At 37.8% G+C, this 22,381-nt stretch overlaps 1 protein-coding gene across 2 annotated transcripts in view; it reads right to left on the reverse strand.

The window, feature by feature from the left end:
• Window positions 1–10,919: 10,919 nt before the first annotated feature.
• BRMS1L (BRMS1 like transcriptional repressor) overlaps window positions 10,920–22,381 on the reverse strand; it is a 42,866-nt gene continuing 31,404 nt past the window's right edge. The window contains exons 7-10 of one of the 2 annotated variants that reach the window (XM_043490218.1): window positions 22,153–22,217; window positions 21,409–21,448; window positions 19,357–19,483; window positions 10,920–11,910 (exon numbers count right to left, since the gene is read on the reverse strand). In XM_043490218.1, coding sequence (XP_043346153.1) covers window positions 11,787–11,910; window positions 19,357–19,483; window positions 21,409–21,448; window positions 22,153–22,217 — 356 coding nt within the window. In that variant the 3' untranslated portion in view covers window positions 10,920–11,786. Of the gene's footprint in view, window positions 11,911–13,825; window positions 15,436–19,356; window positions 19,484–21,408; window positions 21,449–22,152; window positions 22,218–22,381 lie in introns of those variants that run through there. The other variant, XM_043490219.1, reaches the window with a different exon arrangement.

The raw sequence follows: 22,381 nt of genomic DNA on the forward strand, positions 1-22,381 counted from the left end.
AGGAGGGAGAAGAGAGCTGTACCGGAGAGGAAGGGGAACAAGTGGACAAAACCCTTGGGCTCCCCTGACTATGAGAAGCCTGAGACCCCCAGCAGATATTCCTGTGCATGAGGGGCAGAGTGAGGAGGGACAGCTCAAGGGTGTGTAGGAAAGGCCCAATCCAAGTGTGCCCTGGTGTAGTGGGTACTGTTACTATTTACACAAACATAAGTATGTTGATAAAATATGTACAGGTTAACACCATGGAATGTAAGCTTCCAATCAAAAATGGCCATAGCCAATGAATAATTTAAACAGTGCCTGAAGTCTTTTTTTCAAATCATCTTTCCTTAATAAGTACAATTATCCATAAATGTACTTAAAACATAATATACTGAGACCATCCATTTATCTTCAAAAAAGTGAGCACTTCACTATCTTTGCCATCAGCAATAACATTTCCATATTTGTTCAATAATAAGCAAAATACATTTCTTTCACCATCCCACTAACAGCAGATATCATTTAGCTTCTGCCTAAGGATTTGGTTTTCTAAGCAGTTTAATGTAAATTGTAATCTTTACTAGCAGAGATGACCTGCTTCTGGACTAGAGTTATGGCACTTCTCTCTTCAAGAGTATGCAACGTCTCCTGGCAAGTTCACCCACTTCAGACTTCTATTAGATACAGAAAAATGGAAAAGGAAAGGAAAAGTGAATTCTAAAGACAGTTACAACATACCTTTTCCCCTTGACCTTCATTTAATAAATTGTGTCTTTGAAAGAGTATATATTAACTATAAGTTTAGGAGAAAAGAAATCTTAGGCTTATACTTGCTTCCTAGTGATAAACAGATAATAGATAATGTTTGTATCAAATACACATTTTTCAGAAAGATTAGAAACTTGAGAAAATCAACCGAGTTTAAAAACATTCAAAATATAAGTTCTGCCACAATCTTTTGCCTCCCATACCTTGAGAAAAAGTTACCAGAAATTTCCTATTAAACAGTAATTTTATAAAGAAAGCATATCAGAATTTCAACATTTAGGTTCATTTTGTTTTAAACATGAAAAATACCAAATGACTTTCTGAAATGAAAAGTGAAGTGAAAATGTTAGTCACTCAGTTGTATCCAACTCTTTGCAACCCCATGGACTGTATGTAGCGCGCCAGGCTCCTCTGTCCATGGAATTCTCCAGGCAAGAATAGTAGAGTGGGTAGCCATTCCCTCCTCCAAGGGATCTTCCAGACCCAGGGATCAAACCCAAGTCTCTTGCATTGCAAGCAGATTCTTTACTGTCTGAGCCACCAGGGAATTTCTATTTATATACTAAACATAGTTCCCAAAATCACTCCTTGGAGAACAAAAGGGCGGAGTAGTAGGTGGACGTGGGGTACATCTCTCTCCACGGATACATCAGGAATATACCTTTAGACACAAAACTGCATGCAGAACACCAGCTTAGAGCGGACAGGAGGACCAGACCAGTGGAAAAGAATATATAGAACCACGCAAAACTAGGCAGGAGGAAGGAACTAGGGGGAAAAATAGGAGTGTTAGTAGAACTGGACCTGCCCTCGGCAGGTAGAGGAACTGAAGCAGGGGTCTGATCCCCACAGCAGGGCAACTGTCTGAGTCAGAGGAGAAACATTTAAAGCTGAGAGTGAGACAGTGGATCTGTGGCAGCCTAAATGGAATGAGAATCAGACAGTCCTTGCAGCAGTCATAGATACCCCAGATAGGAACCCTGGTCTCCAAGAAGGGGCAGCAGCTGTGAGCTGGAGTTTAGGGATTGTGGAGCAATCCCAGGGCAAGGGCTGTGGTTGACTGCAGAGAGACGGACTGAGGGGATGCGAGGGAGGGGATCGTGGTGGGAAATGCCGGTGGAGGAAAGCCAAGCAGCCATGGAAGCAAGGTGATACTGCTGAGTCATGCATAGGGGGTAGAGCCATCACCATAGCCTCTCTCTTCCCACACACCAGCATCGGCAGCTGAACAATAGAGAGGCTGGCCCACCAAATGCCTGACCCATGGAACTACAGAGTAGGACCCCAACCAGGGGTGCCCCTCTATGTGCCTGATGCACCAAACAACAGAGAAGGACCCCAGGCAAGGGAACCCTCTAAGTGCCTGAATGGGGTGGAGCTATGGAGAAAGACTGGCCAAAGAGGACTTCTGATCGCCAGCTACAGAGGCTTGAAAAAAGACCCTGATAGGGCCCTAACTCCTGCGCTTGAGGCAGTCCATGTCCCTGCACCCTTGGCGCCATCAGGGTCCCCGCAAGCCAAGCAGCTGCACCACCTTCACACTCAACTCTCACTGGGAGAGAGCTGCCACCAGCAAAAAAAAAGTCCTGCCTCTATGCATACAGGGTCACTTTGGTTGTGTCCAACTCTTCGCAACCACGTAGACTGTGGCCTGCCAGGTTTCTCCGTCAGAGAGGGGGTTCTCCAGGCAAGAATACTGGAGCCTATTGGCCAATACTGGTTGCTATACCCTTCTAGAGCACTCTATTTCCTGCTGCCTTAGCTGCCAAACCCCTTGAATACCTGGTGCTGCCAGAACCCCTGTGACCCAAGCAGCTGCACCACCTCCACACCTGGACCTCACCGGGGCAAACCCAAGTCCTCCAGGGCAGCCTCAGGAGCAAACCCCAGTGGTCGAGCCACATACAGAAGTGGAAATAAAACCAGTTGAAACCCAGGGGCACTGTGGCTAAGGAAGAAGACCCAAAACCTTCCCACCAGCTGCACAAGCTGCAGATTAAATCCACACGATCAACTAAGTAGACTCTGTCGATGGAATAAATAAAAAGCCATTGAGAGCTCCAATGAAAGAAAATGCACTAGCTCTGATAGCTGTCGATATTGGAGGCAAGAACACAGAGGCGTAGGACCAGATTAGAATCTAAGCTACGCCCACAGCAGGTCCAGAGATCAGCACAGTGTTAGGGGTCATCCTACAGAGGTAAGGTAGACTGTGACTCCCAGAGAGGGAAAGGACTCTGACAGCAGTGACTCAAGGAAAACATTTATTATTCTTATTTTTTTACTTGTTATGTAGATTCTTTGGGGGTTCCCCCCCCTTTTTTTTACCCCCTGTTGTAGTTGTCGAATGTATTGGCACTAAGAAATCCAATTAAGCTTTCAAGCTTTTTTTCTTTTTTTCTCAGTCACATTTTTTATTATCATAAACCTCTGCCTCTGTGTTGGGCTTTTGCAGTTCTGTGGAGCTTTCCTCTTTTCTTTCTTTTCTCTTTTTCAATTTTAACTTTTTAAACCTATTATTATTTTTTCCAAATTTATTCCTTTGCTTTTCCTACTGTCCTTTTCCCCTTGCAGTTAATCATTAATGTATATAAATCTTCCTTATCTACCTCTATTTAACTTTGCATATCTATTCTTTCTTTCCTTTCTCTCCTTTCATCTCAACATATTTGTTACTTTTATTTTCATTGCTTTATTCCCCAATTGGCACCTTGCTTTAGTTTTGTTTTCCAGTTTGTGCTTTAATTACTTTTGTTCTGGTAGATATAATTTTTGGTTTCCTTTGTTCACTCGGTCAACCTATTGTACTTTATTTTTGTTGGACTGTTTTGATTCTGACTATGGGTGTATATGTGTATATTCACTAACACTTTCTATTGTTGTTATAAACCTCTGCCTCTATGTTGGGGTTTTGCAGTTCTGTGGAATTTTCTTTTTCCCTTTTTCTTTCTTCTTCTATTTCTTTTCTTTTCTTCTTTATATTTTTAATTTTTTAAACCTATTATATTTTTTATACATTTATTCCTTTGTTTGCCTTTCCTACTGTTCTTTTCCCCTTGCAGTTAATCTTTAATGTATGTAAATCTTCTTCATCAACCTCTAATAACTTTGCATACCTAGACTGACTTTCTTTCCTTCCCTCTCGACATATTTGTCAGTTTTGTTTTCATTGCTTTATTCCCCACTTGGCACCTTGCTTTAGTTTTGTTTTCCAGTTTGTGTTTTAGTTATAAAACAATAAACATAACTTTTTATTTCCTTTGTTCGCTGGGTCAATCTACTGTACTTCATTTTTATTGGATTGTTTTCACATTGCTCATGGGTGTGTAAGTATATGTGTATGTTTCATTATTTTAATTATTATTTGCCTGATTTTTTGACTGCTATTTGTCTGGGGTTCATCTTTGGTTTCTCATTTTTGGATATTTGTTTTTATCTCATGTAATGCCATAACAAACCATGTGTGGAATCTTCGTTCCTGACCAGATATCAAGCCCTGAGCTTTTGGAGTACAGCACTGACTCCAAGACCCTAGGCTACCAGAGAACTAACCCTAGGGAGTATCAAACAGTGAGAATTCACACAAAGGAAACCACTTGAATACAAGACCCTGCATCATCCAACCACCAGTAGCACCCTGTGCAGGATACCTCATGTAAACAACAAATAAAACAAAAATACAAATCCAACCATCAGCAGACAGGATTACCAACTCACTCAGCCTTGCCCATCAGAGGAAAAACAAACAAACAATAACTCAGCACAAATCTCACCTTAAATGAAGCTCACACAAACCACTGGACCAATCTTAGGAGGGCAGAAACCAAAAGGAATAAAGAATTTGATTTTCTTCAAGGAAAGAGTTCAACTTTCCTTAAAACCTGGGAACACAGACCTCAAACACAGTAACTTTAAAAAAAAAAATGAAAAGGCAGAGAAAGACTGCACAAATGAAGGAACAAACTAGAAAACCAGAAGTCCAAATTAATGAAGAGGAAATAGGCAAACTACCTGAAAAAGAATTCAGAATAATGATAGTAAAGATGATCAAAAAATCTTGAAAACAAAATGGAGAACATGCAAGAATCAATTAACAAAGACCTAGAAGAATTAAAGAAAAAACATACAGAGACAAACAACACAATCACTAAAATTAAAAATACTGTAGAAGGAATCAATATCAGAATATCTGAAGCAGAAGAATAAATCAGTGAGCTGGAAGATAAAATGGTGGAAATAACTTCTGAAGAGCAGAATAAAGTAAAAAGAATGAAAAGAGCTGAGGACAGTCTCAGGGACTTCTGGGACCATATCAAATGCACCAACATTTGAATTACAGAGGTCCCAGAAGAAGAAAAAGAAAGGGTATGAAAAAAATTTTGAAGAGATTATAGTTGAAAATTTCCCCAACATGGAAAAGGAAACAGTCAATCAAGTCCAAAGGGCACAAAGAGTCAAATACAGGATAAACTCAAGGAGAGACACACCAAGACACATACTAATCAAGCTCACAAAGACTAAACACAAAGAAAGAATATTAAAAACAGCAAGGGAGAAGCAACAAGTAACATACAAGGGAAACCACATATGCTTAACAGCTGATCTTTCAACAGAAATCTGCAGGCAAGGGAATGACAGGATATATTTAAAGTACTGAAAGGGGAAAATCTACAACCAAGATTACTGTACCCAACAAGGATCTCATTCAAAATTGATGGAGAAATAAAAAGCTTCTCAGATAAGCAAAAGTTAAGAGAATTCAGTACCACCAAGCCAGCTTTACAGCAAATGTTAAAGGGACTTATATAGTCAAGAAATACAAGAGAAGAAAAAAGATCTACAAAATCAACCCCAAACAATTAAGAATGGCAATAGGAACATATATATCAATAATTACTTTAAATGTAAATGGATTAAATGCTCCAACCAAAAGACACAGACTGGTTGAATGAATACAAAAAACAAGACCCATATATATGCTGTCTACAAGAAACCCACTTCGAACCTCAAGACACATATAGACTGAAAATGAGAGGATGGAAAATTATATTCCAAGCAAATGGGAAGCAGAAGAAAGCTGGAGTAGCAATGCTCACACAGACAAAATAGACCTTAAAATAAAGAAGATTACAAGAGGTAAGGAAGAACACTACATAAACATACATCCAGGGATCAATCCAAGAGGAAGACATAATAATTGTAAATGCACTCAACAGAGGAGCACCTCAATACATAAGACAAACACTAACAGACATAAAAGGAGAAATTGACAGTAACACAGTAATAGAAGGAGACTTTTAACTCCCCACTCACACCAACGGACAGATCATCAAAATAGAAAATTAATAAGGAAACGAAGTCTTAAATGATACATCAGATGAGATGGATTTCATTGATTTCTTCAGGACATTCCATCCAAATGCAGAAGAACTAAAAACAAAGGTCCATCTAGTCAAAGCTTTGGTTTTTCCAGTAGTCATGTATGGATGTTGCGATTGGACTATAAAGAAAGATGAGCACTGAAGAACTGATGCTTTTGAACTGCGGTGTTGGAGAAGACTCTTGAGAGTCCCCTGGGCTGCAAGGAGATCCAACCAGTCAATCTTGAAGGAAATCAATCCTGAATAGTCACTGGAAGGACTGATGCTGAAGCTGAAACTTTGGCCACCTGATGCAAAGGACCGACTTACTGGAAATGACCCTGATGCTAGGAAAGATTGAAGGTGGGAGAAGGGGACGACAGAGGATGAGATGGTTGGATGGCATCACCAATGTGATGGACATGAGTTTGAGTAGGCTCCGGGAGCTGGTGATGGACAGGGAAGCCTGGCGTGCTGCAGTCCATGGGGTCACGAAGAGGCGGATATGACTGAGTGACTGAACTGAACTGAACTTCTTCTCAAGTGCACATGGAACATTCTCAAGGACAGACCATATCTGGGGTCACAAATCAAACTCCAGTAAAATTAAGAAAACTGAAATCGTATCAAGCATCTTCTCTGTCCACATCGCTATGAGACTAGATATCAATTACAAGAAAAAAACTGTAAGAAACACAAACACATGGAGATTAAACAACACATTTCTAAATAAGCAACAGATTACTGAAGAAATAAAAAAATTTCTAGAAACAAATGACAATGAAAACACCAAAACTCAAAACCTATGGAATGTGGCAAAAGCTGTTTTAAGAGGAAAATTTAAAGCGATACAATCCTACCTCAAGAAACAAGAAAAACATCGAACAGACAACCTAACTTTACACCTAAAACAATTGGAAAAAGAAAAAAAAAAAATCCAAAATTAGTAGAAGGAAAGAAATCAAAGATCCAAGCAGAAATAAATGAAAATGAAAGAAAAAGTAGTAACGATTAATAAAACTAAAAGCTGGTTCTTTGAGAAGATAAACAAAATTGACAAACCTTTAGCCAGTCTCATCAAGAAAAAAGAAGAATCAAATCAACAAAATTAGAAATGAAAAAGGAGCGGTTACAACAGACAATGCAGAAATACAAAGGATTATAACAGACTATTATGAACAATTATACAGCAATAAAATGGATAAGCTGGAAGAAATGGACAGATTCTTAGAAAAGTTCAATCTGTCAAGACTGAACCAGGAAGAAATAGCAATTATGAACAACCCAACTACCAGCACTGAAATTGGAGCTGTGATCAAAAATCTCCCAAAAAACAAAAGCCCAGGAACAGATGGCTTCACAGGAAAATTCTATCAAACATTTAGAGAAAAGCTAATGCCTATCCTTCTAAAACTCTTTCAAAACACTGCAGAGGGAATGCTTCCAAACTCATTCTGCAAGACTACCATCACCCTGATACCAAAACCAGACAAAGACAACACCATAAAAAGAAAACTACAGGCCAACATCACTGATGAACATAGATGCATCAAAAGATGCATCTTTTTGCATCAAAAGATGCAAATCCTCAAAAGAATTTTAGTAAACAGAATTCAGCAACACATCAGAAAGCTCATACACCATGATCAAGTTGGGTTTATTCCAGGGATGCAAGGATTCTTCAGTATACAAAAATCAATGTGATATACCATATTAACAAATTGAAAGATTAAAAACCATATGATAATCTCAATAGATGCAAAAAAGCCTTTGACAAAACTCAGCACCCATTTATGATTCAGTCAGCTCAGTTCAGCCACTTGGTTGTGCCTGACTCTTTGCAACCCCATGGACTGCAGCACGCCAGTCCTCCCTGTCTATCAACAACTCCCAGAGCCTACTCAAATTCATGTCCATTGAGTTGGTGATCCCATCCAACCATCTCATCCTCTGTCATCCCCTTCTCCTCCCACCTTCAATCTTTCCCAGCATCAGGGTCTTTTCCAATGAGTCAGTTCTTCGCATCAGATGGCTAAAGTATTGGAGTTTCAGCTTCAACATCAGTCTTTCTGATGAATATTTAGGACTGATATCCTTTAGGATGGACTGGTTGGATCTCCTTGCAGTCCAAGGGACTCTCAAGAGTCTTCTTCAACACCACAGTTCAAAAGCATCAATTATGATTAAAACTCTTCAAAAATGGGCATAGAAGGAACCTACCTCAACATAGTAAAGGCCATATATGATAAGCCTACAGCAAACATTATTCTCAATGGTGAAAAACTGAAAGTATTCCCCCTGAGATCAGGAATAAGACAAGGGTGTCCACTTTCACCACTATTATTCAACATAGTTCTGGAAATCCTAGCTACAGCAATCAGACAAGAAAAAGAAATAAAAGGAATCCAGATTGGAAAAGAAGTAAAACTCTCACTGTTTGCAGATGACAAGATGCTGGACACAGAAAACCCAAAGATAGTATCAGAAAATTACTAGAGCTAATCAGTGAATTTAGCAAAGTTGCAGAATACAAAATCAATACACAGAAATCACTTGCATTTCTATATACTAACAATGAAAAATCAGAAAGAGAAATTAAGGAATTACCCTCATTCACCATTGCAACAAAAAAATTAAATATCTAGGAATAAACTTACCTAAGGAGACAAAAGAACTGTAACAAAAAATTATAAGACACTAATGAAAGAAATCAAGATGACATAAACAGATGGAGAGATATTCCATGTTCCTGGGTAGGAAGAATCAATATTGTGAAAGTTACTGTACTTCCAAACGCAATCTACAGATTTAATGCAATCTGTATCAAATTACCAGTAGCATTTTTCACAGAACTAGAACAAAAAATTTCACAATTCATATGGAAACACAACAGACCCCGAATAGCTAAAGCAGGCTTCAGAAAGAAGAATGCTGCTGGAGGAATCAACCTTCCTGACTTCAGATTATACTACAAAGCTACAGTCATCAAGACGGTATGGTAATGGCACAAAAACAGAAATATAGACCAAAGGAAGATGATAGAAAGCCAAGAAACCCATACACCTATGGATACCTTATTTTTGACAAAGGAGGCAAGAATATACAATGGGACAAAGACAGCCTCTTCAATAAATGGTGCTGGGAAAACTGGACAGCTACCTGCAAAAGAATGAAATTAGAACACTTCCTAACACCATACACAAAGATAAACTCAAAATGGATTAAAGACCTAAATGTAAGATGAGAAACTATAAAACTTCTAGAGGAAAACATAGGCAGAACACTTGATGACATAAATCAAAGCAAGATCCTCTATGACCCACCTCCTAGAGTAATGGAAATAAAGCAAAAGTAAACAAGTGGGACCTAATTACACTTAAAAGCTTTTGCACAGCAAAGGAAACTATAAGCAAAGTGAAAAGACAACCCTCAGAATGGGAGAAAATAATAGCAAATGAAACAATGGACAAAGGATTAATTTCCAAAATATACAAGCAGCTCATACAACTCAAAACCAGAAAAACAAACAACCCAATCACAAAGTGGGAAAAAGACCTAAATAGACATTTCTCCAAAGAAGACATACAGATGGCTAACAAACATGAAAAGATGCTCAACATCACTCATTATTAGAGAAATGCAAATCAAAACTACAGTGAGTCAGTTCAGTTCAGTCGCTCAATCATGTCTGACTCTTTGCGACCCCACGAACAGCAGCATGCCAGGCCTCCCTGTCCATCACCAACTCCCGGAGTCCACCCAAACCCATGTCCATTGTGTCAGTGATGCCATCCAACCATCTCATCCTCTTGTCATCCCCTTCTCCTCCTGCCTTCAGTCTTTCCCAGCATCAGGGTCTTTTCCAATGCATCAGCTCTTTGCATCAAGTGGCCAAAGTATTGGAGTTTCAGCTTCAACATCAGTCCCTCCAATGAACATCCAGGACTGATCCCCTTTAGGATGGACTGGTTGGATCTCCTTGTGGTCCAAGAGCCTCTCAAGAGTCTTCTCCAACACCACAGTTCAAAAGCATCAATTCTTTACATTACATTACCATATGTAAAATAGAGAGCCAATGGGAATTTGCTGTGTTGCTCAGGAAACTCAAACAGGAGCTCTGTATCAACCTAGAAGGGTGGGGTGGGGAGGGAGATGGGAGGGAGGTTCAAAAGGGAGGGGATAGATGTATACCTGTGGCTGATTCATGTTGAGCTTTGACAGAAAACAGCAAAATTCTGTAAAGTAATTGTCCTTCAATAAAAAATAGATTAATTAAAAAAAAATTTCCCGGCACATGGCAGGCATTCAAATTACAAGCATTATTATTGCTGGCTGCTCACGAGCCAGGGATCACACTGGTCCAATAAACAGGGCAGAGGGGCAAAGTACATAGTATAGAAAGAACTGAGAGGGGGGCTGTGCATCTGGCCTTCACAGTGAGATCCCAGTCAGCAGCGCACCAGGAAAAACCAAATCAAAAGCTAAAAATGGAGTTGCCATGATTCAGAAATCCCACTCTTGGGCATACATCCAGACAAAATTGTAATTAAAAAAGATACATGTGCCTCTATGTTATGTTCATAGCAACAGTATTTTACAATAGCTAAGACATAAAAACAACCCAAATATTCATCAATAAATGAATGGAAAAAGAAGATGTGGTGTTGGGACTTTCCTGGTGATGCAGTGGCTAAGACTCTGCACTCCTGATGCACAGGGCCTGGGTTCGATCCCTGGTTGGGGAACTAAGATCACATACGTCTCAACATGAGTTCGCATGCTGCAACTAAGACCCAGTACAGCCAAGTAAGTAAAAAGACACATTAAAAAAAAAAATATGTGGTGTATATGTACAATGGATTACTAACCATAAAAAGAATGAAATAATGCCATTTTCAGCAACATGAATGGACATAGAGATTAACGTACTAAGCGAAGTAAGAAAGAGAAAAACAAATACCATATGATATCACTTATATGTGGAATCTAAAATAAAGCATAAATGAACATATATATAAAACAGAAATAGATTTCCAAGCATAGGAAACAGATTTGCAGTTGCCAAGGGGGAAGCAGTGTTGGGGAAACATGGATTCGCAGTTTGGGACTAGCAGATACAAACTATACAGGATGGATAAATGACAAGGTCCTAATGTATAGCTCAGGGAACTATATTCAATATCCTGTGATAAACCATAATGGAAAAGAATATGAATTAGAATATGTATGTGTACAAGAATCACTTTGCTGTAGAAAAGAAATTAACATAAGATTGTAAATCAATTACACTTCAATAGAATTTTTTAAAAATCAGATTATAACAATGTGTCCTGCATAATGAGAGGATGGGTGGACTCCCTAAGGTTTCAACAAAACAATCTTTGGATTCCAAGTTTGATTTCACACGGATTTTCCTAGAAGGAAACAATATGCCAAGTAGTTGACTTGAGTCAGGTCCCCTCCTCAGTTATATTTCCCAATGTAAATTATTAAATTGACACGCAGCTGTCACTTCAATCCACTGTGAGTGAGTTGGTCTAACTTTCCCAGAGTGGTCAACTCAGGGAGTGTTACTAGTTTGACAGACTCGCCATAACAAATACCACAGACTGGGTGGCTTAGACAACAGAAATGCATTTTCTCACAGTTCTAGAGGTTAGAAGTCCAAGATCAGTGTCAGCAGGTTTGGTTTCTCCTGAAGCCTCTCTCCTTGGCTTGCAGGCGGTAGACTTCTGTCTTCATATGGTCTTTCCTCTGCGTGCACACATCTGCTGTCCAAATTTTTCTGTGTCCAAATTTCCTCAAAAGAAATTTTGAAAATAAAAAAATATAAGGACATTAGACTGGATGAGGGCCTAATGTAAACACCCATTTTAACTTAATCACCTCTTCAAAGGCCTCATCTCCAAATACAGTCACGTCCTGAGGTAATGGGTGTGATGGCTTTAACATATGAATTTAGGGGGAGGGGCAGACACAATTCAGCCCACAAAAGGGCATATGGATAAAGTTTAAGTTCTGGGGCCTATGAAGGTAAAGGACAAGACTCTGAGCCACAGTGACTAATGACGGAAATGCCTCAATTAATCCCACCTGATGTATCAGGCATACTTCTGGCAGTTCATCCATGAAGACAACGTAAGGAACATGTGTTTTCTCTAACTCCATTCTGAGCTGGCTTGTTCTTTTAAAAATACTTCAGATTTCCTCATCTTTAGCAATTAAAATAGTTTATATTCCAACTTGGCAAGAAACCACATAAATCCTAACTAGTTTGTACATTCATCCTACATCCATTTTCCTTATCTTATAAATTCATTTTAATTCAATTTTAGTGTACTGGACTTAGTGGATCCAAAATCAAAATCAGAAATAACAGACAACACCCTTGTTCTTCTTTTAAAATAATTATCAATTATTTAAGATTGTATATGGTTCTGTCCAGAGGTATCTGAGTACTGAGTAACAATACATATATCAAAACGACTTTTATGTGAAAGAAGTTTGCAATGAAAAGTACTCAGTGGCCAGTGAGAAGAAGGGACAAAAGGGACAAAAAGGAGTGTGCATTTACCGTTCGCTAACTATTTTTAGTGATGAACTAGATTAGTAATGATTACATTATTTTAATGGGAAATGTTGGGGAGGGATAGACTAAACATGAAATCCTGGAAGTTAAGACAGGAAAGGCCACATAATGATCCTAAGACAGAGGCTGATTGTAAGGTTACCAGCAGCTGCTACATCACATTTTGCAGATTCCAACAATTCCCCTAGACAGCATATTAAAAAGCAGAGACATTACTTTGCCAACAAAGGTCCGTCTAGTCAAGGCTATGGTTTTCCCAGTAGTCATGTATGGATGTGAGAATTGGACTGTAAAGAAAGCTAAGCACCAAAGAATTGATGCTTTTGAACTGTGGTGTTGGAGAAGACTTGAGAGTCCCTTGGACAGCAAGGAGATCCAACCAGTCCATCCTAAAGGAAATCAGTCCTGAATATTCATTGGAAGGACTGATGCTGAAGCTGAAACTCCAATAACTTTGGCCACCTGATGTGAAGAACTGACTCACTGGAAAAGACCCTGATGTTGGGAAAGATTGAAGGCAGAAGGAGAAGGGGATGACAGAGGATGAGATGGCTGGATGGCATCACTGACTCAATGGACATGAGTTTGAGTAAACTCCGGGAGTTGGTGATGGACAGGGAGGCCTGGCATGCTGCAATCATGGGGTCGCAAAAAGTCGGACACGACTAAGCAACTGAACTGAACTGAACTGAACAGTTCCCCTAAACTAAACTATTTGACCAGAAGTCAAATGGCAAACTGACAACAATGAAATCTATTTTATAGTACTTCAATCACAGACAAGCATATGCTTACCTGAATCAGTATCAATTTTATGGAATTTGCTTTATATGATATAAACATTGAAGTTCTGAAAGTAAATGTGCTAAATCATGGTTTTTAGAAAAAAGACTTTTACTTAAAATTTCAGAACTTATTCAATATATTTTTATTAAAGTAGAACATATATGCATATATTTAAGTATAACTTAGCCGTCTTAAATATCTGCAACAGAGGTTGAAAGAGAAGCAGTAACATTTGTTCAACACTCCATATCTATTCATGTAAACTGGCTCAAATCCTTCTCAGAAGTAGACAGGTTATAAATAAAAGAACTCATGCACAAGTCATTCAAGACACTACGAATGACACTCAAACACATCTTTTTATTATATACTAAATTTAAAAATACAAATCTTATTAAAAATGCTTATGAAACATTGTATACATAAGTACTGTCAAATACTATCAGATTATGACATTATGTACATTTGCTAAGGTTAATTAGAAACAGAACAACATTCATAATTTTGCTGACAACGAATTTCAGAAGTCAAATATTTTAATTAACATTTGGCAACTTTGAAGTAGTGATCTGCACAGGAAGATGTCTGCAGAGGTAAAACAGTGAGAAAACAAACGGAAAAATGCAGATATTCCTGCCCTAAGTGTTAATAAGTCGATCTCTTCTTCATCCTCTTAAGTCTCAATATAACAGAAATTAAAGTGCATAAGACCGCCAGGAATACCTGATTTGGTTGTACCCTAATACATACTACAGCCAATTGTGCTGCCATATTGAGGGCTTCGATCTCTGTACTGTTCCCAAGGTTTTAGAAGTTAATTTTGAATGTGACTAGGGGAAGAGAGGCCAATACTTTCTAAATTGCACGAAGCGGCCTTAAAGTGTAGAAACACCAAAGATAAAAGTATTAATTTGGGAATAGATTCAAGGAGATCGTCCCTGTCTATTTTGCCCTAGAAATAAAATTAGGATATGAACCTAGTTTTACCTCTGGAAAATGCTTACTAAAAATCTGTTTCGAAAGATCAGACATGTATAGCAAGTACCACAATACTGTCAGTTACTGTCCAGCCACTTACATACTGTATCATAAATACCAGGCATCAATACCTGCCCTCCAAAGATTCACAAGAAACACAGGAAGAAGCATGTTACTACTTGACACTAATCTTGCTAATCAACATAAAGCATGATCTGTAAAAATAGGTCACAACCATACAATCAAGGAAGAGGAGAAGGAAAGCTGCTAGTTTATAAAAGTGCTCCTTTTAGCTTTCAAGCCCAATAGCTTAATTTTGGGTAAAATAAGATTGTAAAGTAAGGCCATCAGTTCTAAATAAGCTGATGAAGCCATCTATACATATGCACGTATATACGTTTAAATTTCAGTTCTGATTTAACACGAATGTGCTATTACAAACCATTTATAGGAAACATCTTATCAGGCTTATTTACAAATATGTGATCAGAGAAAAGATCTTGAAAATCAAGAAAACTGCAGATAAATGTAGCCATTGCTAACACAGTTCACTAAAGGTAAGACAGATTTACATAAAAATCAAAGAAAAAAGTTTAGTAAGAAACCCCTACCATATACACCTATTGGTCATTGGATCAAAAAGGCAAATAAATGTAATGATCATGACTAAACTTTTATTACTGTCTCTTTTAATAACATATCAACATGAGGTTTACTTAGAATACTACCTATAAATACACAGTCTCTCATGATTCAATGAGAATATTAAGTTATTGAATACATTTTTTTATTCCCATGGCACATCATACTTGGTAACACTAATAAGGTAGATTTAGATAACACTTAAATCATGATTACGAATGTTTAATTGAGTATTTTCCTTTCTGTAGCTGTGAAATGTAAAGCTTAGATTTGCTTCCATCAGGCCTCTTAAACCAAACTTCATCATGGTTAATTGTTGTAATTACAGCACTAAAAAGAAAAAAAAATATGAATGAACGAATGACAGTATGCCTCCTCCACTCATTTTAGAGCATTAGCTATAAAACCACAATAGCTGGACTGTAAGGGCAGACTCAGGTATGTAATTGTCATTTATCAGAATGCTACTAGCAGGGCATGCGGCCAAAAATACCACATTCAGCAACACAATTATCTCCTTTCTTTTCTTAATAGAGTTGTTAAAATTTACTCTTGGAACCATTAAAAGCACATTGTCCATTCCCACTCCACCTCCAAAAGACAAAAAAGTGGAGCTAAAACCACTCCTTATCTATGGTATTACAGCTCCAACTCATATTGATATGGTTGTAGGATATGTTCTAAATACAAATCTTAATTCCCAGTGTCAAGCATCTATGATACTCAAACAGATTTTTTTTTAAACACTATTAATCTTTAATATATTAGGGTGGTGCAAAGGTAATTGCGGTTTTGCATTGTTGAACTTTGCCATTTGATATGGAATACATTCTTAAATAAATGTGGTTATGTTATACATCATTTTTTAATATACATTTCTCACTTTATGTATTTTTGCTAATGACTTATTACTTGCGGTGTATTTTACATTTATGTTAGACAAGGGAAATGATGCTAGACAAAAAGCAGATTTGGGTGATTTTTCTTATTCGAGTTCAAAATGGGTCGTAAAGCAGCAGAGACAACTCACAACATCAATGCATTTGACCCAGAAACTGCTAATGAACAGACAGTACAGTAGTGGCTCAAGACGCTTTGCAAAGGCGCAGAGAGCCTGAAGATGAGGAGTGCAGCGGCCGGCCACCAGAGGCTGACAACGAAACTGAGAGCCGTCATCGAAGCTGATCCTATTACAACTGCACGAGAAGTTGTTGAAGAACTCAACACTGATTATTGAGATCAAATCGCCAACACCCGCTGGATATCGAAAAAGCAAGAGAGTTCCAGAAAAACATCTATTTCTGCTTTATTGACTATGCCAAAGTCTTTGACTGTGTGAATCACAATAAACTGTGGAAAATTCTGGAAAAGATGGGAATACCAGACCACCTGACCTGCCTCTTGAGAAACCTCTATGCAGGTCAAGAAGTAACAGTTAGAACTGGACATGGAACAACAGACTGGTTCCAAATAGGAAAAGGAGTACATCAAGGCTTATTTAACTGATGTGCAGAGTACATCATAAGAAACGCTGGGCTGGAAGAAGCACAAGCTGGAATCAAGATTGCCGGGAGAAACATCAACAACCTCAGCTATGCAGATGACACCACCCTTATGGCAGAAAGTGAAGAAGAACTAAACAGCCTCTTGATGAAAGTGAAAGAGGAGAGTGAGAAAGTTGGCTTAAAGCTCAACATTCAGAAAACTAAGATCATGGCATCCAGTTGCATCACTTCATGGCAAATAGATGGGGAAACAGTGGAAACAGTGGCTGACTTTATTTTTTTGGGCTCCAAAATCACTGCAGATGGTGACTGCAGCCACGAAATTAAAAGATGCTTACTCCTTGGAAGGAAAGTTATGACCAACCTAGACAGCATATTGAAAAGCAGAGACATTACTTTGTCAACAAAGGTCCATCTAGTCAAGGCTATGGCTTTTCCAGTAGTCATGTATGGATGTAAGAGTTGTACTATAAAGAAAACTGAGTGCTGAAGAATTGATTCTTTTGAACTGTGGTGTTGAATAAGACTCTTGAGAGTCCCTTGGACTGCAAGGAGATCCAACCAGTCCATCCTAAATGAGATCAGTTCTGGGTATTCATTGGAAGGACTGATGTTGAAGATGATTCTCCAATACTCTGGATGACCAGCTCAGCAGTTGGACCAAGAAGCAGCTCCAAAGCACTTCCCAAAGCCAAATTTACACCAAAAAAAGGTCACAGTCACTGTTTGGTGGTCTGCTGCCCATCTGATCCACTACAGCTTTCTGAATCCTGATGAAACCATTAGATCTAAGAAGTATGCTCAGCAAATTGATGAGATGCACTGAAAACTGCAATGCCTGCATCCAGCATGCAACAGAAAGGGTCCAATTCTTCTCCACGAAAACACCCAAACACACATCGCACCACCACCGTTTCAAAGTTGAACAAATTGGGATACGAGTTTTGCCTCATCTGCCATATTCACCTAACCTCATGCCAACTGACAACCACTTCAAGCATCTCAACAACTTCTTGTGGGGAAAACGCTTCCACAACCAGCAGGTGCAGAAAATGTTTTCTAAGAAAGAGTTCATCACATCTCGAGGCATGGATTTTTGTGCTACAGAAATAAACTCATTTTTCGTTGGCAAAAATGTGTTGATTGTAATGGTTCCCATTTTGATTAATAAAGATGTGTTTGAAGCTAGTAACAATGATTTAAAATTCACAGTCCAAAACCACAATTACATTTGCACCAACCTAACAGAATTCTTTCTAAAACTATGTTTATGTTTAATCCTCTTTTATGCTATTTTATCTCCTTTTTAGGGCTACCCTGGTGGCTCAATAGTAAAGAATCCACCTGCTAATACAGGAGACACGGGTTTGATCTATGGTGCAGGAAGACCCCCTGGAGCCTTCCCCTGGAGAAGGAAACGGCAACCCACTCCAGTATTCTTGCCTGGGAAGTCCCTTGGATAAAGGAGTCTGACTGGCTACAGTCCAAGGGGTTGCAAAGAGTCAGACACAACTTAGTGACTGAGCACAAGCATTTCCTTTCTAACCACATTTACGCTACACAGTAGTAGTTACATGTCTCAAAAGCAATAAGATAAAGCAAAGAAGCCAGGGGTATTTTTTATATATATATGTATATAATATAATATAATATAAATGCTTCCCAGGTGGTGCTAGTGGTAAAAAACCTACCTGCCAATATTGGATATCTAAGAGACATCGATTCGATCCCTGGGTCAGGAAGATCCCCTGGAGGAGGGCATGACAACTCACCCTAGTATTTTGCCTGGAGAATCCCATGGACAGAGGAGCCTGGCAGGCTACAATCCATGGGATCACAAAGAATCTGACACAACTGAAGCAACTAGCATGCACACACACAGATTCTAAGTAGTAGTAGTTATATGACTCAAAAGCAAGAAGATAAAGCAAAAAACCCAGGGGCATTATATATATAACCTAGTAATTAATTAGCTCAATGGACTTTTATGAGAAAAGTTTGCTCCTGAAATGAGTATTCAATACTAAATGCAAACACTTTATTTACTATTACTACCTAGAAAAAGTTATTTTCTTATTGTAGAGGACAAAAAAACCTCTGAGGATTAAATAATAAACTGCTAAAGGAACTAAAGAAGTGAGGCACATTAATATTTTCCAAAGGTCACATCAGAGAAAACTTAAGAAGGCTCTATAAATAATTATACAAACTTTATTTAAGCCCAGACAGGTTGAATCTTTTAAAAGGCAATTTTCAGTTTGCAAGTTATACTTTAATTACCATCACTCTAAATTTTCATTAATTTTCCATTCCTTTCCCATTCTAATTGACAGGATTTTTTTAATAGAAAATACTAAAATATTCCCCCAAAAGTTAAGAATTAAGAGCCACACAGTGGAAGCACACTGTCAAATTTATAGTAGTCTGGTTTAAAGGTCATAATACGAGAATGGTAACAAGTCATCTACTGTAAGAATTAACAAATGGGATTTCTTACCTGGCTAAATAATTCTAATCTTTCCACTTATGTTAATGCTTGTGTCCATGAACTTAATATGTAACTCTAGTGTATAACATTAACACCGGTGTTCAAACATGCTAATCAAATCATACATCACGAGAAGAAAGAAATCCATAGGCAAATGTTAATGTATTATGAATGCACTACACAAGCAGCAAAGATTTACCGACAACAACGCAGTACACTCTAATACTAAGCAGCATTGAAACAATAAAGGCTTTTTACCTTGTAGGACATTCGTCTTTTTTGTCAATACATATCGTCTGTCCACGTATATACCATTCACCGTCATAGTATAACCTTCCCTCTTCAGATCTAGCACTGTGCAGGTGTTTTTCCAGTTTCACGGGTGCTAAAGGGATCAGTTCAAAAACCATCATATTAATAAGACACTGTCAGAAGAACAAAAGTGCAGAACACTTAAGCGTTAATACCAATCACGCATATATATGAAAAAACACTAAAAATATTTTAGATAACAAACCTACATCTAATAAAAACAAAGGGAATTTCATTTCCTACATTTTTTATATAATTCAGTTTTTAATAGAGCTATTTAATAAAGCTAAACAATATATAGTAAATCAATTAACTAGACAAGTGCAAGAGGGCAGATATATTACTCATTATTAATGCCAGTTTTAAGTAAGATTTAAAATCTGAGTTGTCATATTTCCACTGAAAAACCCTGATGGCTCAGACGGCAAAGAATCTGCCTGCAAAGCGGGAGACTCAGGTTCAATCCCTGGGAGGGGAAGATCCCCTGGAGAAGGGAATGGCAACCCAGTATTCTTGCCTGGAGAAATTCCATGGAAAGAGGAGGCTGGTGGGCTACAGTCCATGGGGTTGCAAAGAGTCAGACACAACCAAATGACTAACACACACACAAACAATATATAATAAAGCAATAACTAGACAAGTGTAAGGAGGAGAGACGATGCACTCTGCTTTACTAGTGCCAATTTTAAGTAAGATTTAAAATCTAAGTTATCGTAATTCCACTGAAAATTATATTTTTTCATATTGTCTCACCTGACACTTTATTGTCTCAACTGACACTTTCAAAAGAGCAAAGTTTAACATATATTCCAAGAATTTCCCAGGCCTTTGATTCTAAAAAGCAAATGCCCTCAGTAGAATTTTCATTTTGAAATTCTAGAAATGGTTTGAGATTCATCAGATAAACTCATGCAGGAAAAAAAAAAATTCTTTATGGAAGCACACTGTCAAAAGCACACCATGAAATACGCCCCTCTGCATCATTCAAATGTCACCACCTCAGAAAGGTCTTCCCCAACCACTCTACCCACTCCTCATTAATCTTCCTCACAGCTTTATATTTCCTTCATAGCAATTATTACAATTTGTCATTATCTAGTTAGTTATCTATTTACATTTACATTATCATTCTGCCTCCCTCAAGGAAGTTCCAGGAAGATTCAAGTCTTGCACCACTGCATTCACTGACCTCAAAAAGTGCCTGGTATGTAAAAGGTTTTCAGTAAGTATTCACTCATTCATTCATTCAACAAATGTTTTCTGAGCACTGTGACTGAAACAGACAGATTTCTGACCTTTGTGGAGCTTACGATTCTCTCAGGAGACAGGTAAACATGTAAACAATCAAAAAATTACAAATTGTGGTAAGTGCCATGAAGAAAACAAAGAATACACAAGCTAAAGATAACAGGGGCTGGGGAGGAGACGCATTCAACAGTGTAGTGAGACTCTTAAAGGAATCCATGGCTCAAATCTATATAGTGAAAGAAGGTAGAAACAGAGAAATTATTCTAGACAATAACGTCTGTCACTACTTTGGCAGTGATTTCTGGATTTTTGATGAACCCCACTGCAAGCATTCTAATCTCTCTCATAGAAAATATAGGTATAGAAGTAATTTTGCCCACAATTCCAGAGGCTTGTGGAATTGAAATTCCACAATTCCTATTCACAGTCTCTCTGAAGGCCATCCACGGACTCCAGACACCTCCCCTATAGAATTATTGAGCCCATTAAAAAACACTAAATAAATACTTTTAAGATTACTGATCCATTATCAGCAATTGTAATGCAGTTGAAATACTAAAAGAAGAAATACATTCCATTTAGAAATTGTGAAATTTTTACATGAGGCAAAGACTCCAGAAGAATTTTTCACAGTTCTGCATATAGTGTTCACTGATGACATGAAACCAGTGATGGGGGAGTGGTTTAATATGTAGATGACTTTAAAAGTCTCCAAAGAGAAGATTTCTGAACTCAGACAAAATGACTTACGTTCTGTTTTCACTCTATGTGGACCAAGTGTAGCCATTGCCTTAATTAAAAAAAAAAAAGAAGAAAGATGTCTGAGTTCAAAATCAAAGTATATTTAGATATCCATTTAATATATAAAACTTACAAGCTTAATAACAAACACAGTGAAACATGATCTGCTTCAATAAATTGGTAATTTCTAAAACCATGGGAATATAAAATTTCTTCTAGAGATGTTATCAATACCTAAGATAATCTCAAATTCTCAACTGAGAAGCTTCTGAGAATGAAAAATTTTAATGGGAAAATAAGTCTCCACTTTCAAACAAGCACAGAAAATCTTCTAACATTTCAATGTTTAATGACAAAATGCAAAAATATATAATAAAGGTTCAAATATTCACTCACTTTCATTCATTCAACAAATATATCTGAGTGCCTTCTGTGAGCCAGTACCAGGCTAAGAACTAGGCACAGAATGGTAATTCATTACTATTTTGGGGCAACCTAAACACTTTTCCATACTTTTGCATAAATTATTAATTACGTTATCACAGGAAAAAATACAATCAAACTGCTAACATGCCTCTCTTAAAATACTCTTGCAATCCACAGTTATCTGTATTAGTAATGACTGCCTTAGAGAGACTGTTGCAAAGTAAAGCATATTTACAACAATATTTTCATGTATTAGTGAAAAATTATAGACTCTTAAAAAGTAGACCACAAAAAATATACTTGAATTCCATTGCTCTTTAATCATACCTTCCTTATTGTTGTCCAGTCTTCAAGAATATCAAGATCTTGTAACATATAAACTATATATGGACGTTAAAAAGTCAAGGTCAGTTTAGCTGTAAGAATTTCAATTTTACACTACACTTCCAAATTTCTGTTTTTCAGAGACTGGAACAATGACTTAAGACAGAAACCTTCAGCATGCTGAATTCTGACTCCAAACTGTTTTTCAAAAAACTTAGTATCGGCATAAGTA

Source organism: Cervus canadensis, chromosome 17, assembly GCF_019320065.1.
Source record: "Cervus canadensis isolate Bull #8, Minnesota chromosome 17, ASM1932006v1, whole genome shotgun sequence".
Taxonomy (NCBI): Eukaryota; Metazoa; Chordata; class Mammalia; order Artiodactyla; family Cervidae; genus Cervus; species Cervus canadensis.